The sequence below is a fragment of the Chenopodium quinoa genome, unplaced genomic scaffold (assembly GCF_001683475.1).
Source record: "Chenopodium quinoa cultivar QQ74 unplaced genomic scaffold, ASM168347v1, whole genome shotgun sequence".
Classification (NCBI taxonomy): domain Eukaryota; kingdom Viridiplantae; phylum Streptophyta; class Magnoliopsida; order Caryophyllales; family Amaranthaceae; genus Chenopodium; species Chenopodium quinoa.
This window is the reverse complement of record NW_018743920.1, coordinates 1,607,009-1,618,667: the sequence shown is the minus strand read 5'-3', so window position 1 is coordinate 1,618,667 and position 11,659 is coordinate 1,607,009. Positions and strand designations below refer to the sequence as shown.

Below are 11,659 nucleotides of genomic sequence, written 5' to 3'. Positions count from 1 at the left end.
TTGATGGGTCACAAGTTTAACAATGTGGCAAAAGTATGACAGCCTTACATTAACGTTTCCCCTAATATTAATTAGGAGAGTTAATTACTAGCTTAATAAACTAAATCATGTTAGGCCCTGTTCTTTTGAGTTGTTCTACTCTACTCTATTGAGCATTGTTCTGCTATGCTCTGCTCTGCTCTTAAAAATAATAATAATTAATGTCTGATCATAATAATAATTAATATTTAATAATCATAATAATAATTAATATTTATAATTAATATTAAAATAATAATAATAAAAATAATAATTAATCATAATATTAATAATAATAATAATAATTAATAATAATAACAATTAATATTAAATTAATAATAATTAAAATAAGAATTAATATTTAACAACAACAACAACAACACCAACAACAATAACAATAATAATAATAATAATAATTTGGTATTGTTGGTCAGGGACTGGCCTTTGATGATGCTCTTAGTCTTTTTAATAGGACTATGGAGACTGACCTTATGAGTAACCCTAGTGAGATCGCTATCCCCAAAGAAATTGGCAGATATATATTTCACAAAGGTTACTGCATCTGCAACATCCACTTTCTCCTTATCTCCGCGTCAGGTTGCCTTATGGAAATCCCAGCAGAGGGATCATACTCCTGCCTGGTTGCGGGCGGTCCCAATATCGGGGTTGGGTCAAACTATGAATGGTAAGACTTACCGTTCTTCCCTTTGCTACCGGTTGGGTGTTCCTTTGTTCTCCGTTTCGACACCGTATTCTGCTTGTTCAAGGGTTTTTGATGAGGACATTTATAGGGATCATGCAGTGTCTTGTGCTGGGATGGTGGGTATTAAACATCGACATAACGTTGTTCGTGATACCCTTGTTGATATTTGTTTTCGGTCTGGGATTTCTGCAAGAAAGGAGGTTAACATTGGGTTGACTGGAGGGAACGATGGGGCTCTTTGACCTACAGATGTGGCTTTATTCTTGGGACAGAGGTCTTGATGTATGTGTTGACTTGACAGGGCCTTCTCATTTAACACAGTCTGGGTTGTCTGACTTTGTTGCTGGTCGTGTTGTGTCGGTTGCGGCTCAGCGAAAGCGGGATAAGTATGGGGCGCGTTGTAGGGCAATTGGCTATGGTTTTCTTCCTTTATCCTTTTCTTCATTGGGGGAATTAGATAAGGATGTTGTTGCGTTGTTGGAGCGAGTTTAGACGTTCGCTAGGACTCAGGATATTGGTGCTCGTGCAGCTGCTCACATCTTCAGCAGGATCGGGTTCGGTATAGCTAGAGAGGTGAGGGCCCAGATTGTATCTCGGCTCCCCACTAATTTCTTGTAAATTGATTGACTTTGTAGGTTTTTGTTATTTTTCTATAATAATAATAATAATAATAATAATAATAATAATAATAATAATAATGCTGAAATCTGCTCTGCTATGCTAAAATCTACTCTACTCAGCTGATGCTATGCTGCTCTACTGACCCCTGCTCTGCTCAGAATTGAAGCTTAAAAGAATAGGGTCTTACTTGTTTTGACTACCAAAATACATCTTGCAAGTAAAGTTGGACATGTAATGGAATTTATCTACCAAGTAGTATTTGGTCTTGTGGAAAGAATTGTCACCTTCCAACCATTAAGTTGTGGGATCAATCCCCACTCGAGGCAACTTGGGGGTGGGGATTCCCTTACCCTTCCTCCCCCTCCCCTCCCCCCTATCTTTAAAAATATGATCGATTTATTGAAAGGTATACAACGACGTATAGAAAGAGATTTAAATCTAACAAACACGTAATAATTGTAATAAATATAACCTCACGACCCCTTTCAAAAATACCTTTGCAATGTTTGTACTTTTGACACTTATTCAAACAAATAAATAACCTTTTAAATTACATTTGTGCTAAACACATAAGAAATAAATTACTCTCACAATATCAACTTTTTATAATAATTGACATTATGTAATTAAAGAGGTCTATTAAGCTATGCTTTTGGAAGTGTAACCCTCCACAATCACAGTATATAATACTTGGAAGCCTGGAGGGGGTAGAGGGGTCGGATTTATGCGTGATGAGAATTGAATCTCGCACCTCAAGGATGCGAGACGACCTCTGAGCCACTGCTCCAAGAGGTATTTCTCAAGTACTTAATTGAATGATCGAAAATAAAGAGAGAATATTTTGAGCAATTACATTATTCGGAGGGAAGATGGTGAATAAACATAACACTAGTGGTAATTACAGTAAACCAGCATATATTACAGCATTTGAAGTCAATGGAATAAACCATTGCAACCAATGGCTTTTAAATGTGCTATATTCCAAGTTTATTTGATTCAATTACATTCAGGATTACCTCATTTACAGGAATAAGGAGCTGCAGTAACCATAAGAGGAACTCGCTTGTGAGTTGTTATACCAACACTTTCAGCCATATCTAACTTCCCACATTCTGCTCCATCAGGCAACTTCCAATCAAACTCATAGACCAGATTCGCAGCCACAAGCTCGGCATTGATCACAGCGAAGCTTGATCCAGGACACATTCTTCTGCCCGCTCCAAACGGGATAAACTGAAAATCCTGTCCCTTGAAATCATATGTAGTAGTTCCGTTTAGGAATCTCTCAGGAAAAAATGCCTCAGGGTCTTCCCAAACAGTTGGGTCTCTCTGAATTGCCCAAGCATTGATTATCACTTGTGTCCCTGCAGTAATGTCAAACCCGTTTATTTTGACATCCTGCGATGGCTGTCGAAACAGTAACAAAGGGGCAGGAGGGTGTAGCCTTAGTGCCTCCTTGATCACTGCTTTTAGATACGTTAGTTTCTCCAAATCATCCTCACATACTCGGCGGTCTTGACCTCTGACAATGTTCCTAATCTCTTCTTGCAGTTCTTTCATAACTCTGGGATGCCTAATCAGCTCACTCATCATCCATTCTAACAGTGTGAAAATTGTTTCAGTCCCAGCAAAAAACATATCCTGCATCAAAACATAGTTACTAGTAAATAATCTAAAGGATTAATAGTATACGATAGTGAGCTAAGATCGAACTAGCTTACCAATATAACGGCTTTGATACTCTCTATTGAAAGAGCATCCTTGTTCTCATTCTGATATTCAAGCAAAATGTCCACAAAGTTTTTTGTATCCTCTTCTGTGTAGTCACACTCAGCACTAATGCTTAGCGTATGATGTTCTTGAATGACTGCTTCAAGAAACTCGTCCAACCTATCTGCCACCTTTTGCACTCGACCATCTAAACCCTTCAGTCGATCAACCCAGCTTAGCCAAGGTATTAACTCTCCTAAACTAAAAACCCCAAGTAGTTCCATGGCTTCATTTAACAGCTCCTTAAAATCGACACCTCCCCCACGATTACTACTATACTTCCTACCAAAAGTTGCCCTACAAATGACGTCATATGTATATGTCACAATAATCTCACTCAAATTAACCACAGAAGAATGGGATCCTTTTATTATTTCAACCATTAAAGCAGTCTCTTCTTCTCTTATATTTCTAAAAGATCGAACTTTTTTGTTACTCAAAAGTTGCATAACGCAAACACTCTTCATCTGCCTCCAATGATCTCCATAAGGAGCAAAAGCTACATCCTTGTAGTCATAGAATAATTTAATGGCAGCACGTGATTTAGGCCTATTACAGAAGACCACATCGTGAGTCTTCATGATTTCTTGAACTGCATCTACAGATGAGACGACCACGGTGGGCTTGCTGCCAAAGTGAAGCAACATTAGCTTGCCATAACGCTGAGACAATGATAAAAAGTCACGGTGAAGAGATGCAGTTAGTTGATGAAGGTTTCCTATGATTGGCAGCTTTGGCGGCGAGGGTGGAAGGTTTATGCCAGTGGCAAGACCTTTAGACAGAACATTGTACAAAAAAATTACGAAGAATCCAAAAGGGACCAAGAAAGGGTAGAATAACAGAGTATGCCAGAAATTTGTAACCCAATTCAACATTGTTTCTATGAACACTCTTGGAGTTAAATGCAGTAAGGTATACAGATAAAGAGGGTATACTTTGTAGCCACTATAAATAGAAACTTGAAGAACTAAGGGAGAAATATAAACATTCCATATATAGACAGAGGCTATATTATGGGGTATTCACTTGAGGAAGATACGAGATGAACAGACTTTTGTTATTATTACCGACTTTATTGTGGACACAATATCTCCTTGCTGTCGTGAATAATTGAAGTATTGCCAACTGATAATGGATGTTCCATGCATTTACAGTGTAGTTGTGTAATCTGAAATGCTCAACATAGTAATTGATCCATCAGCATCACTAAATAATCAATTCGCAGAAGAAGGAGGTCCAAACAATAAACAAAGCTGGGACCAAAACTTAATGGAAGTAACAGATTAAACAAAAAAATTGGAAATCTGTCAATTGAGGTTGGTCTGGTCGGGTATGGGTTTGCTTGGCTTGGAAAATCATTCATGTCATAATAACGTGAACAAATGACCACAAATCCGTGATAATAAGCATAATCAGGATTATGGAACATGCATATCTGTGAGAGTGGTTCCGCGACTACTACTGTGATTGTGCCTATAACAGAGAATTGAACTTAGGGGCAATGCCACAAAAACTAAAGGCTGGAGGGTTGCTAAGGAATGCAAGAAAACATCCAATGTTTCCAAATTGTACATATGTTCACATAACCCATAAAATGGTCCTACTATCCTAGTATTTGAGCAATGTCAACTAGATTGAGCTGAGAGAGCCTGTAGGACGGCTTTTCTTCCTTGGTCTGTGTTGACAGAACAGAACAGATAATAACACAATTTAATCACTAAACTCGCAAATCCTAATTAGATACTCAGAGCAGCATTATTGTTAGAGCATAACTTGGCTATGCTTTCATAATTACCAAAGCTGAATACGGGCACAAAACACGAAGATAAATGATTGCAAATTATTGCCATATAAGAGTAAGTAGATATCAGTCATGCCTAACTTTTGGGTTCTATTCCATCTAGAAATCTCCAGTCATAATCATACATAGCATTATTGTAATCAAAACCTCACCATCAATTATTGTATATGCTATTCCTAAATATCTTTTCTGTGGCTCTGCCTGCTCCAACAGAAGTATATTGACAATCTATCAGGGTAAAATAACTGGGGTTCTTCCCAAAATAATTGGATTTGTATTGATTGCCCGAGCATTGATTATCACTTAAGCTCCCACAGTACTGTCAAACCAAATTATTTTGATGTCCTCCAATGACTATCGAAAAACCAACACAGTCCTAGAGGGTGCAGCCTAAGTTCATCCTCAATTACAGAACGTCTGTTTCTCCAATCATCCTCACATGCCCTATTAGACCAATACATGTGTCATAGTGTTAAGTTTTCTAGAACTGGATTGTACGGTACAGTCTTGCCAGCAAGGTCACAAGACTTGTGCAGAAAAGGTCTCTTGGTTGTTGGAGCAACAGCAAATTAGCAAGCACTTGAGTGACAAGCAGTGGCGGAGCCAGGAATTTCCGACTGGTGAGTCACAATCGATAATCAAATATGTAAAAAAAATTTTTTACCAAACAACCAAATAATAGTAATATTTAGCAAAGAAGCTAGTAATGTTTTGCATTTCATTTGGAGTGCGTTTTCTCTTCATTCTGAAATTTGAATAAATAATCAACTAAATCAAGCAAAATTCCCCAGAAAAATTATTTACAAAGATCATTTTACCAAACAAACCACAATTCACATAATCACATGGTCAAAAAGGTTCAAATTTCATCAAAATGACAAAAACCCAACAACATTAACAAAAGGTTCAAAGTTTACCAAACAAACAACAACAAAATCAACCAAAGTTTAATAGAATTAACTAATAAGACTGAATTAAATTGAAGATTAGAATTTTAAACTAAAAATTAGAAATCAACTTACTAGCAAAATGAGAATAGGAGATTAGACTTTAGAAGAAGCGACGAAGCGAAGAGCGGTGAGCACAGAGGACTGGAGCAGTGGAGCTAGGTAGCAGGCGAGCAGCAGCCAGCAGGCCAGCAGCACAGCCAGCACTGGAGGCGTGAGCAAGCTACCGAAGAGCACTGTCAAAGTGTCAAACATTTCACAAATTCACAATTCAGAATTTCAGATAATGCAAAATTCTCTGAAATTGAGTTGATTATTGAACAATTAGAGATTTAGGGTTCAAATTTAGTATTACTAATTCATAACTAACAAGTAAAATCAACAATTAAATAAATAAATAAATAAATAAAAAAGCCGAAAGATGAGTAGATGAAGATGACTAACCTGAAATTATGCGAAGAGGAAGACGAAGCGAACTAGCGAAGAGGAACTGAGGAAGAGGCGATTCAGGCGAAGAGGAAGAATGGAAGATGCGAACTTGCGAAGAGGAAGAGGCGAACTGGCGTCTGGCGAAGTGGGCTAGGGCTAACTCAGAACTTAAAATATTTTTTGGGCCCTGGTGAGTCACTTGACCCACCAGGCACAAGCCCAGGTCCGCCACTGATGTCAAGTAACAAAAGACACAACACAAGCGGGGCTGATGAATTCAAGGTTGCGAGTCTCAAAAAATATTGGGATGCTTGAAAGACAAGTGATGGCATAACATCTATGTATAGGCCTAACAACATAACATGAATATTAAAAAAGAGGCAACAATGGGAAGGAAACTTTGATTTTCATTCATTAATCACCACTTCCTAAAGAGTTTTATTTTGGAATAACAAATTAGAATGATAAGCGCCAACTTTTCTACTTCAAAGTCAAAACATGTGGCAACATCACAAAGACTATGAATTGTAGTTGCTGAACACAAAAGGTACATACAAATTCAGCCGACTAAAGTTGCCTGGGCAGTTGCCTCCTAAGTTAAGCTGAGAGAGCCTGTAGGATTTTCTTCCTTGGTCCTTGTTGACAGAACAGGACATGTAAGAGCACAACATTCCATTCACCATAATCACAAATTTCAATACACTCAGAGAAACGAAATAGGGAAGTGATAACAATCTTTTGCAACTAAGTTTTTGCATATGTCATATGATAAATACTAAACTTTAATATGTAGCAAACAGTTAGGCAGGAGTATTTGAAGAAGAAAGGTTGTAACTGTCAAATCCAAATATTCACAAGGGTTTAAGTTGGAAGGGAAAAAGATTTCGGCATCAGAGAGTCTCAAAAAACTTACCCAGGAAACAAAGAATATTAGCCTGAGATACACTTTAACAGCAAGGACTGTTGAGTGATGATAAGTGATAATCATCTAATTATCAGTTTATCACCAAGGTAAATTTGAGCACCACATGGCAGTTCATTTAAGATAGTTGCTTGAAGATACTTTGTCTAGATCTATATGTCGGTAGTACATACGAAGTTTTTTATCAATAATGAAGATCTTGTAGACGAGATGGATCAAAGAAACAAGACAATAATATTAGCTGAGGTTTTCTCTCAGTTAAGTTATAATCTTTTTAACATTTTATGGCTTCTGTTGATTTTATACTGAATTTTATCTCACGCACTCAGGATTTCAGGTTTAACAAAATCTGACATTTGCAGAGAAAATGAAAATCAAAACAGAACATGGTGCATTTCACATGGAAGTAAGGAAAAATTTCCTGGTTGGTCCTGGGAAGGGACAAGCCTAGGATGTCACAAGGGTTTCACAACTATGTTGTTTATTTTGTAATTTAACAGAGTTTTCATATTGGACATTGGCTAATGCAATCATCTTACTAATTAGGACTAGTTCTTTAGGCTTTGCAAAGAATCTGATAAGTATATTATCATTTATTGGGCCAATTGAAGCAAGATAAGAAGACGGCGAGTAAAGCTGAGGTAGTAGAGATGGAGAAGCAACAAACTCAAGAAAATAATAAATAAATAAATAAGAAAAAGGGAAAGCAGGAAATAGCTTGGCAGAAAATATCATTCCATGTGACTGCATGTACATATTTTGCTAAAAAGATAGTTGAGCACAATACCATCAGAATTCCCAGATCTTTCAGGTCTTTTTCATTCATCAGCTTCAACGCTGACATATCTACCTGGACATAAGGTGGGATGCAATCCTCATCAGTCATCAGTATGTACAGTTCAGATAATAACTGCTGAAAAAACAGTATAAAAGCCATTTCTCTCGAGTAATTAAACTGAAGTAAAAGGCTATCCTTTCAAGTTATGATTACGTAGCAAGAAACATAGAAGCTACTGTCATTGCATTGAGTTATCTATCTACCCATTGTAGGCATGTTTGTTTCCATCGTTCATTTCGATGTATAACAGGCATAAAGGAAGGAAGGCTATTTGGTTTGTTGGCTATTATGAAGATCTTGCATCTAGATACAACAATTGAATTTTCCAGAACGAGGATTAGGAATTTAGCCCAATAGAGGGATTTTGGACTCGTGATGTATAATATATATACATACATAAAAAAAAATAATAAAAAAATAAAATAAAATAAAATAAAATAAAAATAAAAAAAATCTTTCTACGTCAAACTATTGACTACTTCAATTACTCATAATCCAACAACAAATACACTAAGCCAGGTACATCAACCATATGAGAAGGAAGATCAGATATATTGGCAATACCTCCTCAGCCCGAAAATGGATAGCATATTTCCCCAAACCAAGGGAATTCAACAACCCTGCAACAGTAACAGGTGCCTCAACCTGCACAGAAGATCGAAAATAGTTTGAGCATTAACATAAAGTCACAAACCTAAGCACCGACCTGATCAAAAGCAAACAAAGCTCGCCACACCCCCATATAATTAAGAATAAATAAATAAATATTCACATATTGTTTGATTAATCTTATCCCAACAGCTTCAGAAACCCAAACTTTAAAACATAGAAGAGGTGTGAAACACAAAAGGAGTTGATCCTATCATTCAGTGATTTCCTCAAATTTTAGATAGAATTGAAAACAGCAGAAAAGAGACTAGTATTACCATGGACATACTTCTAGGCAGGAACCCACTTGGTGAAGGAATTAGAGCCATAGGTCTTGCCCTTTCCAGATCCAATAATGCCCCCGTCTGCACTGGTACAGTTGATCTAGGTGGTCCAGGAAACATATGGCTATAAGCATGTTGACTTGATCTTATAGATGTTACTTTTTGTAATTCTGTTGTATGAGTTGGTGGCAACAAACAGCCAGAATTATACGCAGGTCTTGTAGGGGATCTTCGTCTTAAATCATCTCTAGTCACAGTTGAAGGATGTTCCAATGAGCCCATGTAAGCTAAGGCTCTAGTAGCTTCTCTATAAGGATCTCTCTGTATATGCCCATCTCTTTGAGATTGATGAAGGCCACGCAGCAGCTCATTATAGCTTATGGCTGACCTTGCAGATGCACCAGATAATTTTCCTGTTAATTTTCTCCTCTGCTTATTACCACGAGCTGTGGTATGATTTCTACTGGATAGCCTCCTCCGAATCAATTTGTGATGGAGATCATTTCTTTCGAGGTGAAAACCTTCAAGACAGTTAAGATAATAAAATCATTATTGGATATAGGATGTTCTAAGCCGTCATATATTAGTGTAATTGTTACCAATTTTACCATCATAATCCACATTCTCTTTAACAATAATTCGAAGTCTGCAATTAACAAAATAGTAACTGTATCAATAAACAAACAGAAATTAACAGACAACACACACAACAAATGGAAACACATTCATTCACTGGCCTCGATTACCACCGCTTTTTAATGAAAGCATGAAAGTAAAGTCATGTTATATTTTCTACAAATTTAAACACTAAAAAGAATCACATAGTATTAAAAAATTTCACCTTTCATAAGAGAACACCTCTCATAAACCATCACTGAACTGCAAATAACATGATTCAGCTATATACCCCTTCAATTAGCATAAAAGGGATAGAATCAGGTAACAACTTTTTACTTAAACCCCATATGAATGTATGTGATCCAGCCAAACCAAAAAAGAACTATCGGACTTCCACAGTGTAAGCAATGTTTATAAATGCAAAGAGAACAAATTATTATACATCAGGCCCAAAGCTTCCAAACACAAAGGCGAAAAATCAAAATCATCCCACACCATAAGAGCAACCCTTATGGTTGTAGTAGGGACTTGCTTGCGATAATCAAGAGTCCTTAGCTAATAGCTTGACCATTGGAGCTAAAATATGAAATTAGCTTGAGACAGAGACGAGAAATTATTTGAACCTTCAACCTATTAATTATGGAATAATGCCCCTAACTACTAGAACATCTCTTGTATATTAGAATTGTAATGATCCAACTATTGGAAAGAATATGAACAAATTCACCTAGTATCCTTCATTATAGAGTGAGATTTAAACATGTGGTTATTATTTGCAAAAAATAATAGCACTAGCAGAACCAAATAAAATAATAGTGCACTCAATATTGATGTGTAGTACTCGTATCACGATAATAAAACGAACAATAATGGTACTTATCAAATACAAATTTACAATCATGGTTTTTCGGGCAAATTTCTTCCAAATGATATACTAAGTATAACAAAATGTGACCTATTAACGTGAAACGGAGGAACACGTAAGGCACGTAACAACAAAATAAAAGAATGATAAGTACAAGTAAAAGAAGTAAACCTTTTGGAATGGCAAGGAAGAGATTGAGTAAAATCCGACCTTTTCCTCTTTACAACCTAATCACAATTAAAAGTTACAGAATTATCGAATTCAGGCGAAATTAGGACAAAATAAAAGCACAATAAATCAGTAATAAGAATGCAATTATGGTGAAATTAGAGAGAGTACCTTACGAGAGCGGCCAAGGGTGATGGTGACTTCGGTCGTTGACATAGTTGTGAAGGTGGAGAGAAAGACAAAGCGTCAAAATTAGAGTATACTCCGTAGTATTCAGTTGACGGATGACGCTGACATCAGAAGTTCTGCAATATTTCCATTTATTTATTTATTTTTTGACAGGAAAAAAAAAATTAAATGGAAATATTTCCATTTATTTATGTACTCTATACAAGTCTAAACTAGCCTTCAGACTCTTCACTACTTTTGGAGTTTGGTGGCATTTGGACCGTTTTTGGCAAGGTCTCTTTCTATGGTGTTTTTATATATTATTGGATCGAGATATTCGATATAATTTTGATCATTAATACTCGGACATATATTATTCCCTCCCTTCTAAATATTTGTTAAATGGTGTTGTTTGGTTATCAATTGTTATTTTATTAAAAAAATAGATGTGACAAGATATTAGGATATTACAAAGTATTTTTTACTCCACGTAAAATATGTACGAACTACGAAATTAAATAGAAACTATTATCGGGCTTACATGAACATGTCACATACTCACATTTGATAAAAGGGCATAGAAAGAAAGGATCTTGGTTTACATTACCAACTTGTTATTGAAATTAGGTTTTCATATTGTTGTTGTCTCTCCTAAAGAAGATACTCTCGAGTTTAAAACATTAAGCAAAGAATGATCATAGATATATTGTGTGACTGGTACATCTGAATGTCAATGTACATCCCAAGCCAAAAAAATACATAGTATATTATTATTAAAACAACTGATGAATTAGATATTAAGATTCACTCTAGCTATACAATACTCCTTATTCAGAATACACAAACATTAGTGAAATAG

At 36.2% G+C, this 11,659-nt stretch overlaps 2 protein-coding genes across 6 annotated transcripts; both read right to left on the bottom strand.

The window, feature by feature from the left end:
• Positions 1-2,050: 2,050 nt before the first annotated feature.
• LOC110687684 (cytochrome P450 71A25-like) lies at positions 2,051-3,987 on the bottom strand. Its single transcript, XM_021864310.1, has 2 exons — positions 3,064-3,987; positions 2,051-2,983 (listed from the first exon to the last, which is right to left on the bottom strand). The coding sequence occupies exons 1-2, from the start codon at positions 3,985-3,987 to the stop codon at positions 2,360-2,362; spliced, it is 1,548 nt and encodes a 515-aa protein (XP_021720002.1). The 3' UTR covers positions 2,051-2,359.
• On the bottom strand, positions 3,636-11,184 carry LOC110687839. Of its 5 annotated transcripts, XM_021864482.1 has the most exons (11): positions 10,804-11,184; positions 10,636-10,691; positions 9,590-9,627; positions 8,976-9,502; positions 8,614-8,694; positions 7,999-8,061; positions 6,845-6,924; positions 6,305-6,638; positions 5,936-6,096; positions 4,180-4,280; positions 3,654-3,739 (listed from the first exon to the last, which is right to left on the bottom strand). In XM_021864482.1, exons 1-8 carry the CDS (start codon positions 10,846-10,848, stop codon positions 6,527-6,529), a joined length of 1,002 nt encoding a protein of 333 aa, XP_021720174.1. In that variant the 5' UTR covers positions 10,849-11,184; the 3' UTR covers positions 3,654-3,739; positions 4,180-4,280; positions 5,936-6,096; positions 6,305-6,526. The 5 variants fall into 5 exon arrangements, with proteins under 5 accessions (XP_021720173.1, XP_021720174.1, XP_021720175.1 ...); XM_021864481.1 differs by lacking the exon at positions 4,180-4,280 and having other exon boundaries at positions 3,636-3,739; XM_021864483.1 differs by lacking the exons at positions 3,654-3,739; positions 4,180-4,280 and adding an exon at positions 3,746-3,884.
• Positions 11,185-11,659: the final 475 nt, after the last annotated feature.